The 19,267-nt window shown below is 41.7% G+C and overlaps 2 protein-coding genes across 4 annotated transcripts; both read right to left on the bottom strand.

The window, feature by feature from the left end:
• Positions 1 to 2,704: 2,704 nt before the first annotated feature.
• LOC136415556 (LIM homeobox transcription factor 1-alpha) lies at positions 2,705 to 9,639 on the bottom strand. Of its 2 annotated transcripts, none has more exons than XM_066400190.1 (7): positions 9,219 to 9,639; positions 7,083 to 7,260; positions 3,775 to 3,992; positions 3,526 to 3,725; positions 3,368 to 3,482; positions 3,151 to 3,312; positions 2,705 to 3,097 (listed from the first exon to the last, which is right to left on the bottom strand). In XM_066400190.1, the coding sequence occupies exons 1-7, from the start codon at positions 9,223 to 9,225 to the stop codon at positions 2,898 to 2,900; spliced, it is 1,080 nt and encodes a 359-aa protein (XP_066256287.1). In that variant the 5' UTR covers positions 9,226 to 9,639; the 3' UTR covers positions 2,705 to 2,897. The 2 variants fall into 2 exon arrangements, with proteins under 2 accessions (XP_066256287.1, XP_066256288.1); XM_066400191.1 differs by having other exon boundaries at positions 3,526 to 3,722; positions 9,219 to 9,638.
• Positions 9,640 to 12,022: 2,383 nt separating this feature from the next.
• Afg3l2 (AFG3 like matrix AAA peptidase subunit 2) lies at positions 12,023 to 16,027 on the bottom strand. 2 transcript variants are annotated; one of them, XM_066400183.1, is made up of 13 exons: positions 15,845 to 16,027; positions 15,143 to 15,284; positions 14,970 to 15,090; positions 14,771 to 14,914; positions 14,621 to 14,717; positions 14,259 to 14,563; positions 13,901 to 14,201; positions 13,531 to 13,843; positions 13,240 to 13,475; positions 12,796 to 12,996; positions 12,617 to 12,736; positions 12,345 to 12,567; positions 12,023 to 12,292 (listed from the first exon to the last, which is right to left on the bottom strand). In XM_066400183.1, the coding sequence occupies exons 1-13, from the start codon at positions 15,929 to 15,931 to the stop codon at positions 12,228 to 12,230; spliced, it is 2,355 nt and encodes a 784-aa protein (XP_066256280.1). In that variant the 5' UTR covers positions 15,932 to 16,027; the 3' UTR covers positions 12,023 to 12,227. The 2 variants fall into 2 exon arrangements, with proteins under 2 accessions (XP_066256280.1, XP_066256281.1); XM_066400184.1 differs by having other exon boundaries at positions 14,970 to 15,092; positions 15,154 to 15,284.
• Positions 16,028 to 19,267: the final 3,240 nt, after the last annotated feature.

Genomic DNA, 19,267 nt, shown 5'->3' with positions numbered 1-19,267 from the left:
GGCCAGGTACCGAACTTCGGAAAGGGGTGCGGAGCGCGCAGATGTAGAAAATTCGAGGTACGCCACTGATTTCTGCGTATATGTTCAATTTCAATGCAGATCCTTCCAAAAGGAAAAATCAGGAGTGTTCCTAGGAAACACCTGGAAAAGCCGGAATTGTGAGCCCAATGGAGGGACCCAAGCCACGACTCTTCAGGCTTAAACCCAAAGACAGGGCGAAGCCAAGGGGAGTGAGGATTTAGAATTCCAAAGCGTTGTACCTGGACAGATAGACTTTGTCGAAAGGATAGAGTGCTTATTAAGCTCGATCGGCCCCTTTAGGCGTCGTTTCCAAGGTGTTCTTTGCAAAAACAGGAACTTACCGGGCCTCACGTCTCTTACCGTTGCGGAAATCCTCATGAGCGCGCCCCAGAAACGGCCACCCTGTACAGCGGAAAAGTTCAAAAAGTCGCAAACTGCCTCGGGTTATTTATAAAGTTCTCAGGGGGCACAAACGTCAGCAAGGCACACGTTCCGGCTTAATGACAGTTTAAATGAGGCCCCGGAGCGTCAAAGGGGGGGCTCATTCGGTCACGTGACAGCGATTTAAGCTTGTGGCCAAATAGAATATCAATGTCGCGTTTTCCGCCCCGTCACACCAATCTCTCGCTCTCGATTGAGCCCCTTTTTTTGGGTGTGAGAACCACCCTTTTGGGGAAGAAGAGTGCATTGAAAACCTCCCCGAATACGCGAAAACCAGGCGTGAAAGCGTAGCGCACAAGTGAACGGTGCACCATCAAAGAGGTTGTTTGCACCCTAACAGGTGATCAAAGCCATTGGGGTGGCCGCATGATTTTGCTGTGCTTGGTCGCGATCGGAGTTAGGTCGAACGCCCCTGGCGTGGACAAACTTCGACAAATTTGCGTCAGCTTTGAGCTTAAAGTGACACCCGTGTCAACTGCGTGACGAAATGGCTGCAGCTGCCACCCTCACCAACGGGGATGACGCTTAATGGGTGGAATTTCTTTATTTCCAGCGGCGTCATAGTTGCGATCTTTTTATCTCGTTCGCAAACGAGTGGAAACAAAAGGGGGGCCATACTGATTTCTCCCCCCCCAACCTCCAACCCCTGCAAGGAGGGAAGGCCTAATGAGATTACGTAAGACGTTTTAAGGACCGGGGGCGAAGGAAATATGGCGGCAACCGGAGGGCAATAAGGTTTTATGATCCCCAATAAACAGGTAAAAGTGGCGGCAAAATGACCCCGACTCGTCGGGGGGTGGAAATGTCGCAGTTCGGTTTTACGACCCCGGTGGGGGGGATTTGTTTGACGGCGCAAGCAAATGCTCCTGCCCCGTGGTGGTATTTCGGCTTTGGATTTGATTTGGAAACAACGAAAACGCACTGTTTTGCCAGTTTTATGCCGGATTTAAGGAGAAGCATCGTGATGAGCGGCGAATGCGAAAAGTTGCATAATATACAGGGCGGCCTACAAGCGAATGTGGAGTTTTAGCATCACGACGCGGAGAAAATGGGTTTCGGGGAAGTGCACAGCGGGGCTATGCGAGGGCACAAGAGTTGCCTACAGGAGAGCGAATGGGAGACTTCGATAACGTACAAGAAGTCCCCCGGAAAAGATCGCAGTTCTTTAAAGAGAACCGCGTCAGAAGTTTCCTTTAGGAAGCATCGAGGATGAGTGTCCATTAATCGCTATATCGCTCTAAAGCTACGTGGGAGAGGCATAGGGATTCCTATAGCTAAATGTGTCAGTCGAAAAAAAATGCTCAATGTACATGGTGTTCTATAAGAAAAAGTGGAGTTTTCGCATCTGAAACGGCGAAACTAGACCATAGTATCAATAGACTCAAACTTAAAAAGGTCATGTAAACATGGGTGCGTTTTCGCTTCCTGTCTGAAATACAAGGTGATAAAGATTCTTTTTTTGTTTTTTCTAATGAATTTGTTCCAGGATCATATATTTTCATGAAATTTGGGGAGCGTGAAATAGGAGATACATTTTTTAAGAAGAAAACCATGTTTTCACTTTAGCCAGCAGCGTCTCCAACGATGTGACTCTGAACATTTAAAAAATATGCGATACGCCGCTGTTTTCTAAATAAAAATTATTTTCCGAACGCTTCATATTTCTGTGGAAAAAAGATCCCTGGAATCCTCCACACCTACGCTCCCCAATGTTCATAAAAATATCTAATCCCGCAACAAGCTTATCGGGAAAAACTTTCAAAAAGATCTTTTATCGCCCTGGATTTTGGTCAGGAAGCGAAACGCTCCTATGAATTTTTTCCTTAAAATCATCCACAGATTCCCCCCTAAATTTTGACGCCCCATCGTGAAACACCTTGTATACTAAAAATTATTTCTTCGAAAAAAAAATGAATATGAGAGGCCTAACGCGGCGATGGGAAACACTGTCCAAACTGACGTCTCTAAACGTCCTCACGTGCGTCCGACATTAAGAACTCCCTTTATCCTGGGGGACCCCCTGAAGACGTGTCGGCGGTAGGCGCACAGATCCAGGAGATTAACGGCATGCTCCGAGGGATTATCCATTGTCGATCGCTGGCACATATTAAATTCTTTGTTTGGTTGCCAGGCTAATGCCGCCTTTGTTTGCTCGTTTTTAGCTTAAAGACCCCCCCGAGGAGATTCACTTTGCAGTCTCCGGTCGAAATAAAAAAACCTGATGTTGCGCATCTTGAAATTTTTATATTAAATAATGGAGTGCTGATGCGGATATGAAAGAGCTTATGGGACTAAGTCGTTGCATTGAAAGCCGTATGATCATTAAGCGCCAAATAATTTATAATAAATAGTGTTTATTTTCACTTCCGTAAAGTCTCTGAACACTTGGCGAAGATCTCCAGGTGCCTCTTCACCAACTCCGCCAGCACCTCCTTTCAGGGCTCGTCCTCGCCGCAAAAGTACGAGTTTTGCATTGAATACAGTCGATCTATGGGGTTGAGCCCTGCTAAGGCTTGGGGAGGGTTCTGGTGGGCTGCAGGGGGCTGCAGCAGCATCGAGGGGGCGGCATCTAGGGGATTACCGAAGGGCGGCAGGCCCAGGGGGTACGTGTCCTCCCTTCTCTTCAAGTCCAGCCCTGAATTTTCAGATTTTAATCGGGTTTTTGGGAGTGAGCGTCTTCGAATTTACCGGAGAAGGAGTGCAAGTTGTTATTGCTTTTGTAGAAGAAATTCTCGTTCTCGATTTCCTCCTTTATGTGGGAGTTCTCCGGGTGATGGGTCTGCAGAGAGTCCTCGTGGGTGGTTTCATTGTCGCTGCCGCTGTCGTTAAAGAACGGAGTGGAGTGGGGGCCTACACGTCCCTAAGGGTTATGACACAAAGGCCCTCAAATCAAACATAGTCTTACTGGGTTCCTCCTCCTTAACGTTGAGCTTCTCCTTGTCCTCAGCGTCTTTGCCTTTGTCCTGGCGGGCCTTCTTTTGCATCTTCTTCATCTTGGCGCGTTGATTTTGAAACCACACCTGTCCCCAGCTATTAAGCACAACAACAGAATAATTAGTTTACCTGCACGATTCGCACGCTCAATCCCGTGTCCTTTGCCAACGTTTCCCTGACTTTTCTGCAAGGCTTCGGGCTGACCTCGAAAGAGGCCTTAAAAGCTCTTCGTTGCTGGGTGGTGAGGATGGTTCTGGGCCGCTTAGGCCCCCTCCGGCCGTCATGGGACCTGTTCGACTGCACCAAGTCGTCGCAAATAAATTCTCCTACTTAGAAGAAATAACTGTGATTTAATGCGTATTTACAGCACAGAATTACCGTATCCGAATCCCTGCATCATTTCCACTTCTTTCTCGTAGTCGGTTCGGCAGAATAGTTGTCCTTGCTTGATCACATAGAGGTCTCCTTTTTGGAGACGGATGCCGCAAACTACGCAGACGAAGCATCTGAGGTGGAAGATGTTGTCGCTGGCTCTCATCACTAGTTCTTCAGGGGAGACCCTTTCGGAGCAGCCCAGACACTTCTTGATGAACAGTCTGGATTGTTAAAATGAGACGATCAGGGTGTGATGGCCGAAATAAACGAAGGCGAAGAAACGCGGGACGAGCTAATGCTGTATTTAAATTTAAATTTCCCGCCAAATCAATGGCACCATCCACGCGTAGGAATGCTCTTGGGGGCTTATGGGAAATTGGCCGAGCGTCTTTTGTTTCTGGCATAATGTGCATCAAAAAGTACCAGTTGCATCGATCGTGGAATTTTCGTGAAATTACAGTGTTTTTGCTGATAATAATTGCTTTAGTCCAGAAAGTATAACATGCGAGAGAGTGGCCAGATCAAATTTGGGTCCAGTTGAGCTCAATACTGATGAAACTCAGTGATTTGAAACAGAAATCGACAAATACGTTCAGACCCGATTTTATTCATTTATAGCCAAGTTTCTATTTCCTTAGGATATTCTTTGTATTTATATAGTAACTGGTGGATTTTTCTAGCAATTTTGCGTAGTTTAGTGTCAATTCCTTGTTTTTAATTTCACTAATAAATAACATATCCACGTGTGTTATAGCACCATCGACGTTCTAAAATGTGTATCAATAAATTTGTCAAACCCGCAAAAACCAACATCGATATTCTGATTTATAGACATAGTACGTCGTTCACCATTTTGGTTCCGTCCTGATTTTCACTGTTTTCTGCGATTGAATTTAATACTCTAATGCGTCAGAGACTCAACGCATTAGCATTGCTATTTTTGTGACTACCATAGATGAAAGGTGGTTAAGTGGGCGCAATATAGTTGTGTATTTTTGTGTTTGTACTGCAAAGAAACGGAACTAATTCAGATTCCTTTGGGAAGTATCGCAAAAAAATGTATGTACTTTCATTTTTGTTGCATGTATACTTGCGCTTCAAGCACATAATCCTAGTCAATTTAAGATGCTTTGCCGAATGCTCAGACATCTTTTTCGATCCCTTGTCCCCAGTGCAAATATTTATCAAAGCCGAGATGCTACCCCAAACGAACGGTCCCCCCGGCTCCGCCCTTGGTTACCCTTGATCGATCAACCGAAACCCCATATAGGAACCGAAACTCTTATAATTATTGCCTTTCAGACCCTTTAGGCCTAACAAAACAAAATTGAAAGAAAAAAATACCAGTAAAATGGCAACGGCGCGCTTGTCATTTGTTTCCTGTGCGTTATTGTTTGTCAGGCCATTTAGGCGGAAACGTAGCCAGATTGGCTAATAAGAAATCACGTTTCTTTGAGAATTGGTATTGTGAAAATGAGACGATTTTCTAGTTCATGGCAGTTGACACACATCATAAAGCGAGACCGCAGCGCACGTGTTCACCCTCCGAAACGCTCATTTGTCATAATATTATACGGGACGCGTCAAAAATCGGCGATTAATAGGCGTCGCGACGCTTCGGTGCATAATATCAGGCGATCGCCCCCTTTTACATGATGCCCTTCGGTAACAGGTGCTTAGAATGTGGGGATGATTTAATTACATGTCGGCGTTTGTTTTTTTCCCATTTTTGCCTGATGGAAATAGCTGGATTTTTCGAAATCTCACGCCCCAAAAAGGGCATCGAAACGACCTTTGAGTAAATGTTTACACAACCGCACGACACACGTAGAGGTATCGCCACCGGCGTTCGATGGCAATATCGGCCCTTTGACGTCGCACGTGACTGGGCTTCTCAAAGGGCCGATATTGCCCTTGTTCCCTTTCGAACGCTGTCCGTTTTATTTCCGAAGATGAATGCCGGCAATGTTTGGAAAAACACACGGGAAGGCTTTGATTAAATCCGTTTTGTCTCAATATGTGTGCGTGAAGTCATCGAAGCGCCCTGCATGGGGGCCGCGTGACGTACAGGATTACTGTAGCGGCTGTTACAGTCGGAAAATTGCCCCGCTTTTGGCGACAGATTGTTCTTTTCCTGGTGCTCGGGATGGGCGCAATACGTTGGATGTTGATTTTAGACCGAAACCATATAGATAATATTGGGATGCGGAAGACTCTTTCGGAGCAGCTCAGACATTTCTTGAAGAGCAGTGAGCATTGTTAAAATAAGGTAATCAGAGCAGAAAGTGCTAATGTTGTCCTTAAATTTAAATTTCCCGCCAAATCAATGACAACATCGACGTGTAGAAATACTGTTAGGATTAAACTGCCGAGCGTCTTCTGTTTCCGGCATAATACGCATCAAAAAATATCAGTTGCACCGATTGAGAAATTATCGTTAAATTACAGTGATTTTGCCGGTAAAAATTGTTTCAGTTGGAAAAATATAAGACGAGAGAATGTGGTCAGTTCACATGGAAGACCAGTTGAGTTGGATACTGGTCAAACTTAGCAGTTTTAAGCAGCGATCAACGAAGAAGGTTAGTCTCAATTTTCATTATTTATAACCATATTTCTACTCCCCATGGCGTAATTTGTATTTGTGTGCTAAAAATAGGGTTTTTCTAGTGATCTTGAGCATTTTAATAGCTCAATTCCTTGTTTTTAATGTCACTAATGAATGACGTCACTATATATGTCACGGCACCATCGACGTTCTGTTATGTACATCACTAAATTTGCCAAACCCGCAAAACCATCATCGATGTTCTGGCTTATAGACAAGTGTCATTCATGATTTGGGCTCAGTTTTGATTGCTTTTTGAGATTTAATCTAATACTGTGGATATTACGGATTCGGTGTATCAACACTGCTATTTTTATGACCATTACGGTAGTTCATCAGTGAATAGCTGGTGAATCCCTTCAATTTAAATTTCAGGCCGAAATTTTCCTAGTGATCGGGCGGGATAGGCGCAATACGTTGGGCGTAGATTTTAAAGCAAAGCCGTATTGATAATACGTCTTTTTCATACTAATGAATTATTATATCAGTTTTTCTGCTCCAAAAACCACCATGCGCCTTTATTTATATTTAACAAGACTTCAGGCTGCGATTATCGGGTGGCTGTCACTCACTCACACTAGAAGATTAATTGGCAATATTGGGCCGATTCGTCAATATTTCGACGCCACTCACTCGTCATCGACACTCGTTCGTTTTCCGTTGTATCAATATGTAAACAGTTACGGTTCCGAAATTGCTTGCTTACCTGTCGTAATCCAGTCGGCAATAAAGTTTGGAATCTCTGACGAAACAGGTATGATGTAGTCGGTCTCCGCATGCGCAGCACTGGACGCAGTGCTCGTGATAGGATAAGTCCATGATGCGCAGCAAGAACCGGTCGCTAATTGGCCGACAGCACATTCCGCACAGCGCAATTCCAGCGGCTGTAAAAGTGTCTGGGTAAATTAAAAGCCATCAAGTAATGTTTTAATGGGCCGTTAGGGTGTGTTATTGTCGCTGTTAATGGTCTTTTCAGCTGTCACGACAAACAAACATCATATAGGAACTCATTGGGCATTTGTCAGCAAACACGGAAAATCCTGTGGAGTTTTGGGAGAAAATTGATTGTTCTGCCAGACTGGCTGATTTGAGCAGAGATGCATTAGCAAAGCTAAAACTCTCCCCAGGTTCGAGTGTGAACATTCAACGGGACTTGTTGACAATTTAATTGTCCCCGAAAACAGAAAAAGGTCAAAAGTCCCTGAGGGTCTCTCTTCATGACGACTCAGGGCGACATAAATGTGCTACAAAAATAAAACTAATGATGTTTCATTACAGAGAAATAAAGAGTCCTATATGATCAGTTCATAATGTATCAGCTCCGTTTTTAGTCGAAAAATTGTTTGAAAACTTTAGATATCAAAAGAATTTCTTTTAAATTATTAAATCATGAGTGCCTCTTAAAAGGTTGTGGACATTCTGGACAATGTAGTTTACCCTTGATTTTGATTTCCTGATACGCCATTATAGAGCTGTGAAGACACTTTGAAAACATGAGTTGACTTTAATTTAAGTGTCAATAGAAGCGGATTGAAAAATATAGCATTGAATTTGAGTTTTTCACTCAGAATTAAGTTGTCTAAGGAATTTTTCAGTTTTAAAAGCGCTATTGGAGAGCTTCGTGATATAGAAGAATTTCAATTTTAGGTAGGAGGTATTCTTTTCGCACATGTTGCTGTTGGTTGAAAAAAAGGTCGTCTGTAAATAATAAAAAATGTACGGGTGACAAAATGATGAATGACTGAGTGAGTTTTATGTTTTGGTTGACGTAAATGTGTTGAATATTGAGTGCAACAATATGATTCAAGGTGCCATTTTGGTTGCACTCTGCACGACCGTGTCATCAAAAATGGCTACCAAAATGGCGGCTGGTGGCAAAACTGAAACTTTTCTCTAGACAAATTTGCCTTAGGACCTTCATAATTTAGCTGTATTAAAGATTCAGATCGTTTTAAGTATTTTAGGAGCACCTGCACTGTTAAGAGAAAAGTCGTAAATCACTTGCGCTGTCGGCGCATGTAATTTGGCATTTAAACACCCCTTTGGGATATCGGAAAGGGTGATAATCGGATCACATGGGTAGCCCCCCTTCGCTAACTGTTTTATAACAATTTCATGCTATGTCATAGCTATTAGAGTTTAAAGAGATTTGAACATGATGGGTCAGCAATACATAAAGTGCTGTCTTTGGACTGATATGAGAAAAATCGACGATATTGGGGAAGCGCTCAAAAGTCAGCCCTATGAGGATTTTCTTCTTGTAACTGTCGTTTCCGTTCATAACTGATTTTCTCTGAAAATCCTCGATCAGCATCATCAATCCTCTCCTCCAATTTCCCCCATTATTCCCGTTTTCACCTCCCCCTAAACCGTTCTCGTCCTCATCTCTTCCCCCCTCGTTGGTACACGTGTATTTAAACACGAGGAATCCCTTTCAACATGCGAAATGAAATATCTCAGACACTATTTGAATTATTTCCCCCTAGTGTAGACCTTTCGAAAGTGAAATTTCACTCGTACAACTAGGCGGAACGAATGATCATACGCTCGAGTCATTCTCCCTTAAATGGGCGCTTTTGGGTCACTGTCCGAGTTCGAACAGGTGTTGGGACAAATTATCTGTGAAGATTCTTTTTCCCAGAGAATGGCCCCGAAGTCAAAAATATTTGGCATATTTAATCAATTACTTAGCAGGCCCTCATGAGCGCATAAAATAGATCAACTGGGGCGAAACGCATTGATCCTGATGGGGAAATGAAATCATATGAGCAAATTTGTTTTGATTTCCCTCATCAGGTGCAGCAATTTTTCCCCGCGACCACAAAACGAATCCCTCACTTACCCATCATCGAAATCACAATTTTCACTTAAAACGTTCAATGCAAACCACCCTCAAAATCACGGATATCACATATTCGACACCGCACTTTGCCTTATCGCTGGATTTTCCGGAAAATTGGCGGCGCCCTCTTGCGAGCTTTTCCGGCGGCGCCATTTCGGCGTCGCGAAGGCGGAGCGTCCTGACGCCCGGAAAATGGATGCAGTCCCCCCGGGAGGCGTGGTCGCCTGGTGGGGAAGGGGGGGAGTTTGCTGGTCGTATTAGGTGGGTACGTGTGACAGTTTTATGGTAAGCGGTGACGTGTGCGATTTTTGGGGTCGTTTTAAGATGGTATTGTCACTTTTGGGGACGCGGGGGTTTAATGCTGGGGTTGCTGGAAAGAAGATATGTGAAGGGGGCTCTAATAAGAGAGAATATTTAGTGGGAATGAGCTTATTTGGCTGGCATCAGCAGCTACCTTTGTACACGTTTAGGTTCAATTGCTGACGATTGTCGTCGAATTTCTATTGTTTATCCAGATCATTTTTTCTCCTAAGTATTTTAATAAAGTCATAGTTATTCACGATTTCTCTCTTCGCAAATCCACTCAACCGCGCAGTAATCACATATTAATACCAACCCAGGTTGCAATGAGCTGCTTTTATTATTAGCCTGTTAGATTTGGTATACTTTTAATGAGTATTTTTTTAATACTCCATTTATTTCATTTTCCTTACAACGTAAGAGCTATTAACAAGTGTTCATAGATATTGTGCTAAGGCGCCATCTATAACTCACAGATAGTATTGTGTTCATAGAACGGTAGTTTTCTGTATTCTGAGAAGTTGCAGTTCTGCTATCTATTAATAGATGGTGCTACAATGTAAGCACTATGTTTTGAGGTGCTTGCTGTCTGTGGCTTTGTTTCAATACATTCTAACTGGCCAAAGATGAATATGTAAGTAATTCATAGATATTTGCTGGAATCAGATCGTATTTGAACGATACTTGTTTCGAAGCTAAATATTGTTGAAATCGTAGTAACGGAAATTGTTCGGGTCTAAAACATTCACTACTTCAATGAGTATTTGTTCAGCAAAAAACCAGTGGCGCACATGACAATTTTGCACAACAAAAAAAATCAGTGAAAAATAATCGCTACGATTTCAGCGAGATTGGGTTCTGCAGTAGGCGAACGATACAGCTTTGATAGGCTCCAGTCAAAATTCGAATCAGACAACTAATTAATAATAAATTGATCATTGAAGCAAATGAGTATCAATTCAATGAATTTCCTCGGTTCTCGAAAACAAACATCTAATTTTAAGAATGGTAAAAATGGTATACACAATTCCGCAGAGAAGTGAAATTGTCAAATAGAGATTCTGGGAACCTTCGTTGCAGAATCCAGCAATTCACTGCGTACGGTCGCAAGTTAAGCTGGAATAGGAATGTGAAACTCCGCAAAAAGCGCTAAAATTAAATAAATTTCAGCCCTATAAATTGTAAATTCTACAGAAACTTTATGACGACGATTTCCATAGAAGAATCTAGTTTCGCGAAAGTATGACCAACTTAGTTAATAATAACCAATTTTTTTTAACAAACATTTGCTTCAATGATGAGTGTACCTTTTTTCTTATTGGTCGGGGCAATAAACAGAAAAGGGCTCTACACAGTGACCAGAAAAAATTAATGTTTGAGCTGGTACTCTCGGAAATGCTGTTATTGGGCCTTTGTTTATTGAGGAAAACTTATCTGGAGAGCTGTACTTGAAAACGTAATTTATCCTTCAATAACAACTCATCAGACAAGCAAGGCTGTTCCAGAAGCGGTATTTGAAAATGTCAGGAAAGAGTTTCAAAATAGGTTTTATTGTTGTTTGAAAAATAATGATAAACGTTTCGAACATTTAATAGACTAAAATGTTAAAAGTAGAAATTCCAATTTTGAACATATTTTGTTTTTAAAGACTAGCAGTAAGAAAAATTATTTGTTTTACAATTTATGCAGAAGTTTATTACAACAATTTCCTAATCGTAAGACGTTTGAATAAATAAAGTTTTAGTTTCAACGCTATCAAAACACTAATAGGAAAAATGAATTTAGAACGATTAAAAACGCCTAACATGATAACTCAGCAGACAAACGTAACAAATGAGGTACCAAAATGTAGAGAATGAAAAGCTTTTTAAAATGATCTCTCACTTAACCGCCTTTTCCGTTTAAGATATTCGAGAAGATGGTTTTGGGAGGTAAAGGGTTGAAAAAGGCGCAGTGAATTCTACTTAAAAATTGTACCCCCTCGATAACAAAATCGACGTGTTCTGGCGATTTTTTTAAAAATCCATTTCATTTCGAGATAATAGACATGGGAAGTTTTTAAGCAGACGCCTTATATTTAACTCCTAATAGTTCTGGAACGAGTTCAATCGAAAATCGCTAACGAAAAATAACATCTGATTATCAGGAGATAAATATACCTCCTAGCACTTTCTAATCACAAACGTTAAAAAAATTAAGGGAAATTTTTTGTTTCGCCTTCAAAGATTTTGTTTCTTTTTGAAAAAATAACGTAAATATAGTTTTTTATAGGAAGTCATTCACCACTTTAACAAAACAAATGCGAAATTTAAAAAAAAATGAACAAAAAAGGGAAAACACCTACCGCCATCTAACGACGCATAGCGGAACTTAATATGAGGTGACAGTAAAAAGTAAGGTTCCCTATCTTAGTCTCGATAATTTCTACTTAGGCGATAAACTATCTGATTTACACACAGATGGCGCCTTGGTACGGCATCGTTTTGAGTTTTATACATACAATATTTTCGCTAACAACTTATATTTACTCTTCCCAGCACATAATAAAAATACCTTAGGAGCAAATACTTTTTACACAGAGACAGGAGTAGACAGTAGATAACAACTACAACAACATATCCGCGTGTTACACACTTAATTTTCCGATTTGTTAATTCCCTTCTATGGCTATTTACCCGATTTGATCAGGCATTTAATCGATCGACAACGTTACACCGGAGCTTTTTCTTCCGATTCACTGGTTTTACCCCTTTCTTTGTTCCACTCTTTCAATCCTAAAACGACACGTCGTTTTAATACGCCCTTATATGCAAGTTACCTGCTCACCTTCAGGTAAAGTAGTGTCTTCTTCAAAGGACCCAGTTCCCTCAACAAATTCTTCGTAAGTAGACTTTTCGGGGAAGGGCCTTCTACCTAAAAGTTCGATCATATCATCTCTGCTGATAATCTCCTGCTTCAAAAGCCTTTCGGCCACTTTGGCAACTTGACCTTTGTGAGATGAGATCAATTGCTTGGTGCGTTGATGAGCAGTATCGATCAGTTTTCTGACCTAAAAGAAAATATTGAAAATTACACAATTAAAAATACGAAAAATTTACTTCTAAATCAATCATCTGCGCCGTTTCTTCAGAATAAGGCTTCTCGATCATTACATCCCCGTCTTTGGGCATGTCAAAGCTAACGTTTCCTATCTTTTCATTCATACCATAATGAACGATCTAGAGAGAAAATTCACATCGCTATAAATGACCTCAGTACCTAAAGAATGGCTCCTTACTTGCGCATACGCGCTCTGAGTGACTTTCTTCAAGTCATCTTGAGCACCTGTTGTGATTCGACCAAAGAATATTTCTTCAGAGACACGACCTCCAAGGGTCATGCACATCCGGTCGAATAATTGTTCTTTGGAGTAGAGGTATTGGTCTTTGGGTAGATACTGGGCGTATCCTAAGCCTTTGCCACGAGGTATGATCGAAACCTGAAAAAAAGTGATAATCCATTTTTTTTGCTTCACTTGACGCATTCAACATAACTATTTATTTCTTGCTATTATTCCCTCAATATCTCTTTAAGTAAGTTTACAATGGCTCTGAATAATGGCTAGGAGATCTACTTCCTAGAACTTAAAATCGGTCGATCTGTTTTCGATTTACTTTCAGCATAAACGTAAACAGACTAAAACTGCGCCCTAATGCTAGATTTCTATAAACCAAAAACAAACCTTCAACAAAGGATCTGCATGCTCTAAAAACCAGCCAGCCACAGCGTGCCCAGCCTCATGATAAGCGACAGTTTTCTTCTCTTCAGGCGACAAAACGTTGGTCTTTTTCTCCATTCCCGCTACCACCCTTTCGATGGCCTGCTCGAAATGTTTCATGATAATTCTATCGTTCAAGTCGCGGGCAGCTATTAGAGCTGCCTCGTTGCAAACATTCGCAATATCAGCCCCCGTAAACCCTAATAAAACCAACATAAAATCCCTGGAAGTTCAGTAAAAAATGAATTAAATTACCAGGAGTTAAAGCTGCCATCTTTCGTGCTAAATCTGATTTGTCTAAGTCAGTCTTCAAGTTCGTTAAATGAACCTTGAAAATGCTGGCTCTGCCTTTAATGTCTGGAGCTGGCACAAAGATTTGCCGGTCAAACCTGCCAGGTCTCAGAAGGGCTTTATCCAAAATGTCTATCCTATTTGTAGCCGCTAATACTACTACGTTGGTGGTGGTATTGAATCCGTCCATCTCTACTAAAAGCTGATTTAACGTGTTCTCCTGCTCGGAGTGACCGCCAAAGGACCTTCCTCCTCGTTTCCTACCCACAGCATCAATCTAGAAATCTTATTTTTTCAACAGTGTCTGTAAGCATTTTAAAAGGAAAAAATATACTTCGTCTATAAACAGAATGCAAGGCGCATGTTTCCTGGCCATGGTAAATAAGTCTCTCACTCGTGAGGGACCTACACCCACGAACATTTCTAAAAATTCTGATCCTGACACGGTGATGAAGGGCACATTGGCCTCGCCTGCTGTAGCTTTAGCCAAGAGCGTTTTCCCAGTTCCCGGAGGGCCAGTCAAAATTGCCCCCTTGGGGATTTTTGCACCCAGCTCTATGTATTGCTGCGGGTTTTTGAGGAAATTCACAAACTCCATAATTTCGATTTTGGCTTCTTCACAACCGGCCACATCTCTGAAATCAAGAGCAATTATACATACAACAAAACGTGCTCAATAAAGAATTACTCACTTAAACTTAACGCCGATTTCATTGGAGTTGATCAACTTGGCGGTGCTCTCCATCACACTGCCAAACAAGCCACCACCTTTTTTACCTCTGCGTGCACCCATCATTTCCGCAGACCTTCGCATCATCCACAGCAAAAATCCGATTATCAGCAAAGTGGGTAAAATACCTGTGAGACTTGCAGGTTCTAGCTCAGTTTTATAGATTACAGGCACGAAATTTTGCGGCTCAATATTCATCTCTATTTGAGAGTTTTCTAGATTCCGTTCGAACGAATCTACGCTGCCGATGTTGAACCAAATGACGTTCTATATTGAACAAATCTGGGTAATTTTTGATGAGGATAACTACAGTGTTATACGTACCCCTTGACCTTCTACTGAAGCTCCTGGAATCAGCCTTACTCTGACCCACTTCTTATTTACAACTTCTAATTTTTCGACAACCCCATTTGTTAAGTAGCTAAAATTTATAATGCTGAATGAATTCTGTCAGTTTGGTTTTTCGAAACATACTTATAGACAAAATCCTTCCATGCAATTTCTTTATAACCCATCTCCCACATGGTGATTGTGGCCAAAAACGCCACAACGGCCGCAGCCCCCATGGCATACCACTTGCCCTGCTCACCATCACCAAAAGGTTTACCTCCACTCCCTCTGCATGAGACATCAAATAATGGAATACTTGTTGTAATGAGGTGAGCTTGCTTACCTGCTTCCAGTGCCTCCAAAAAGTCCAAAGGCCCATTGATCATATGGTTTTTTGTCTCCTGGGGGCTCTCCTAGAGGTGGTTTGGAAATTGGCTGCTTTGGGGGAGGCTTTGCCTCCTTGCCTACAGTAGTATTTATTATATTATGGATTAATTATAAATGAAGCAACATTACCTTCATTTGCCTCTTTTGCTTCTGGTTTTGCCTCCTTAGTGGAAGGTTTTCCCTCCTTGAAATATTTTTCAAAGCCTTTTGGTGGCTTTTGGCAGAACAGTCGCCATTCTTTGAGAAGAGCTCGTTTTAGGGTGGAGTTGTTCTGTGGATCAATTAAAGGAACATCTTTAGCAAGTCTTATACTTATTTAGTTAAACGTAGGTGAAAGTCAAAAAACATGATGCAGAACTGTTGCAACATTCACATTAATAGTGTTCTCAAGACAGTATAAATAAAAAATAGTTTCATTCAATTTTCATAACACAACGATGAATGATAGTTTGAATAATATGCTCCATCATTCTGTATTTTAATATTGTGAAATTCTCGGTGAAATTTATAAAACACCAGGTATTAATACAGTTGCTGTATTTTGAGGCAGAGGTACAACATTAAAGTTCTAAAAGATATTACAACTTCCTGGGTGCTTTCGTTAATGTTTAGAAATACCTTGGAAAGCCAGATTTTAAGATAAACATACATTTCTCCGAAAGCTGGCAGGTGATGATTTACCATCATCGCCTGTCACCAAAATTGAACCATACGTTATATAATACTCCAAAACATTCATAATTCCTGCTATGAAAGGATATTTTTACTACTAAAATATATTTTTGGTGCCCCTAATTGTGTGTTAGGTAACCTAAGTTTAATCCCACTTACCTTGGGGATGTTGGTACTACACTGTTTGAAAGTCTTCCAGACGAGGTTCTCCAGCTTCCTACCACCGCTCAGAAGCCGATAAGCCATGACAAAAGTCTATTTCAATGGAAAAATTCACATAACTTTCAAAGTGCACTGAAAATTAAATTTTAGCATCATAACCTCATTCTTTGGATGCATATTAAGGAAATGTTGAAAGATAATGTGTGGCGTCATCTACCTGTGTATATCTATGATTTATTAATTTCAAACTATTCGATTATAGATTCCTAGAAATCTGAGGTTGTGTTTAGCTGTTGCCTTGTAGGTGTCGCTACCAGTTCTAGGAGGAAAATTTAAATTTTTTATTTTACAATAAATTACTAAATTCCTTAATTAAGTTAATAATATTTTATGATAATTTCGAATTATTGATCGAAAACTATATGGAACGCCTCAGGGATCACCGGAAGTATTGATTTCCTCATAATCGACCTGGTGCACTTACTTCATATATCTAATTTGTCAGCCCCTGCTCCAAGTCGTTTTTCCCTTGGCACACGAAATGCAAACTTACACCGTTTATTTTCGATCGCATGTAGAATTTGGCAACCTATGTCTCTCCATAATTCACAAATTTGTTTTCCACTACGCCGTTGCAGTTAAATTTATTGGATTCCCTTATTTCCACTCAACGAAAAGGGCCCTTGCCAAGAAATAGGTTTTGTAGCCAACGCAGAACAACACAGCGGAAGCTTTTTACATATACCACACAATGGCAGATATTTCCGTCAAAAACATTTCTTCCTTTTTTGAGGCAAAAGCAATCGCTTTTTTGAAGCAAATGTAATCATAGTTTCGATTTTGGAGTTGACGACTATAAAATGGACAACTCGGACCTGTCACAGACACAATTGCGGAATGAAACAATGAAGTTCACCTGAACGTGGAACACGTTGCGAACTTCCAATCCGAGGGGTCATTAAATTAATCCAGGGGAGAGCATAAAGGGTACCACTAATTTAACTGACTCTTGAGTCGTTAAATCCTTTGCACAAATAAGACTTTAGGGGATTTAGCGTCCTTAAATAATCGCATCTCGGCGTTATTGTCGTTGCCATGTTGGATTATGAGATTTCCAAGATGGGATAATTTTTCTTCGCCATTTTGTCAAGAATAGATTGCTCCCCTTAGAAGGAGTATGGCCGGTCTAAAGGTAATTCTGGGTTAACAGGTGTAAAGAAACGGCTCTTTATCACGCCAGTGCCGGCTAAAAATATGGCAATCACAGTGAAAGCCCTAATTCATCTATACCCACGCAAAGATAACAAACTCCCCTGGATAAGTCAATAATATACCTGTGCATGAGAGGGTGCGAAATAAAAGGTCCCGTTGCAAAATCCACCGAAAGTTCGTTACGTATTCATTGAAAAAAATAAATTCCACGCGACCTTGTTAAGTTTGAGCTGTTTATGATACAGTACCGCGCCCCCGGGGGTTACGCTAGTCAAATAATCATTACCGCCCCATAATGGTGAAATACGACTTTTCATGAATTTTAAATTCGCCCCGACTCGAGTGAAAATTTATCGGAAATTATATTTCTCCCTTGCAAAGTATTTATTTAGTCGAATGGAGGCTGTTCCGTTTTCGAATGAAATGGGGAAAAATTCAAAATTTCAGCAATTATTGTTATTTACCGCCCGAAGATGCTTGACTTACGCTCCCTCCAAGCGCATAGTTAGCAGCCCCGAGGCACTAATCCGCCTCCAAGAAGTTACCCCCAATTCCGACGATCCATTGTACATAGATTATTATCTCCGGGGAAACCGTTGTAATCCCGGCAAATGACTGAAATACACGCCGCGAAATTAACACGGATTTCGCAACACTTAAGAATAATGCTCTCCTACCTAAGTCATTAAGACAAATGCCGCACGCTTAATATTCTCCACGAACGCCGTTCCTAACTTAAATTTGATGCAAAATAAGGCCCCGTTTTGCCGGTTGGGGCGCGTCCCCTCATCCCCCAAGACTCCCCCCCCCCCTCGACTAAAGGAACTATTAATTCCGAACACTTGCTGAATATAGGACAAATAATAGGGCTAATTTTCCGGGGGTGTGTGTTGCCGGGATTGTTTTCGAAGCTGCGAATGTTGTATAAAACGAAAGTTACGTTTGCTGCTGCTGCTCCTGCAGCGCGTATGTAAATTGAATTTTCCCTTAAATGCGGATATCTGTTAGGGGGTTGTCCTTGCTGGGAGAAGACGATTAAGGAGGACGGTGCAAATTGCATATGGAAGCAGAGGAATTTTAATGCCGCTGTTAATGAGGAACCTGAGAAAGCCAACGTAAAGAGTGCGGAAACGAGCATCGCGTAATTTAGAGACTGGAAAATTGGCATTTACAAACGTGGGATTCCGTGTGTTTCTCCGCTCTCAAACTGTGCTGCAGCTGAGCAACAAATCATTAATGCACATTCGCGTATCCGCTCTCTCCTGCCTTCGAGACCTCATCTTCAGTATCTGAAATTCAAATACGTACAGCTCCCTTCTCGCCGACTTGCTCGAAAATCCGAGCCTACCCTCTGGTTTTCATTCCAAAACAGCGTTATTCACCCTACGGATTTCGTTCGCCTTGGTCTCCACTCATGGAAAATGCTCCACTTTTTCTTAAACCGACAACTCTCTTTTGGCCCCCTTCTTGTTTCTGAAATGTTGAAAAAAACCTTAGAAATACGCAATGGGATTAATGGTGTAGGTCTACAGGTCGTCTGTGGGCCGAGGACTTCTTTGAAGTTGTACGGCGCACTTCAATCGGCCACCCTCTATGTCGCCCCCATTTGGGGAGGCATAGTGGCAATAAGAAAGTATGCACAGATGCTCTAGAGCGTCCAAAGGAAAGCCCTGATGCAGGCAGCCTAGATCTTGGTAGGAACACAGTCAATCGGCCGAGAACCCTCCAGCCAGACTAAGAGTAGAGGAGAAGGAACGCATAGGGAAGAATGGACGGGAAGTAAGGAGGGACGCCAGGAAGAGCATGATGAGTAAATGGGAAGAGATGTGAGAGAATACATCGGCTGGGCCAAGGTTCTGGTGCATGAGAAAATGGTTCAACGAGGAGTTGACTCAAAGGAACTACGCACTGACACTGATGTTTCCAGAGCACGGTGTCTTCGGTAATTATGTGTGCACAGAACAAAGATGGAGAACGAAAAACTGTGCTGGTTCTGTCGGGAGGAGGTTGAAGATACCCCAGAAAATACGTTGAGTCAGAAATATGAGAATGAATGAGAGAGACGGAGAAAGGGCTTGGATTGGAGCGAGATAAGATGGGAAGGAAATTGACCGAGGGCGAGGGAAAGTGGAGGATGTTTAGAGTGGTGATGAAGGAGATTATGGGAAGTAGAGAGAAGGAGGGCCAAGGACGGGGATGGACAAATAT

The sequence above is a fragment of the Euwallacea similis genome, chromosome 20 (assembly GCF_039881205.1).
Source record: "Euwallacea similis isolate ESF13 chromosome 20, ESF131.1, whole genome shotgun sequence".
Lineage (NCBI taxonomy): Eukaryota > Metazoa > Arthropoda > Insecta > Coleoptera > Curculionidae > Euwallacea > Euwallacea similis.
This window is presented reverse-complemented; position numbering and strand designations above follow the sequence as displayed.

What these genes read in the sequence shown, in the direction of transcription:
- Afg3l2 (XM_066400183.1), bottom strand. Translation starts at nt 15,931, where the DNA reads ATGGCTTATCGGCTTCTGAGCGGTGGTAGGAAGCTGGAGAACCTCGTC. An exon ending in TTTGGAGGCACTGGAAGCAG is followed by an intron (nt 14,915 to 14,969) that starts GTAAGCAAGCTC and finishes TGTCTCATGCAG; the next exon opens with AGGGAGTGGAGGTAAACCTT. An exon ending in AGACACTACTTTACCTGAAG is followed by an intron (nt 12,293 to 12,344) that starts GTGAGCAGGTAA and finishes GTGTCGTTTTAG; the next exon opens with GATTGAAAGAGTGGAACAAA.
- LOC136415556 (XM_066400190.1), bottom strand. An exon ending in TGCCGACTGGATTACGACAG is followed by an intron (nt 3,993 to 7,082) that starts GTAAGCAAGCAA and finishes TTAACAATCCAG; the next exon opens with ACTGTTCATCAAGAAGTGTC. An exon ending in CAACTTGCACTCCTTCTCCG is followed by an intron (nt 3,098 to 3,150) that starts GTAAATTCGAAG and finishes CTGAAAATTCAG; the next exon opens with GGCTGGACTTGAAGAGAAGG.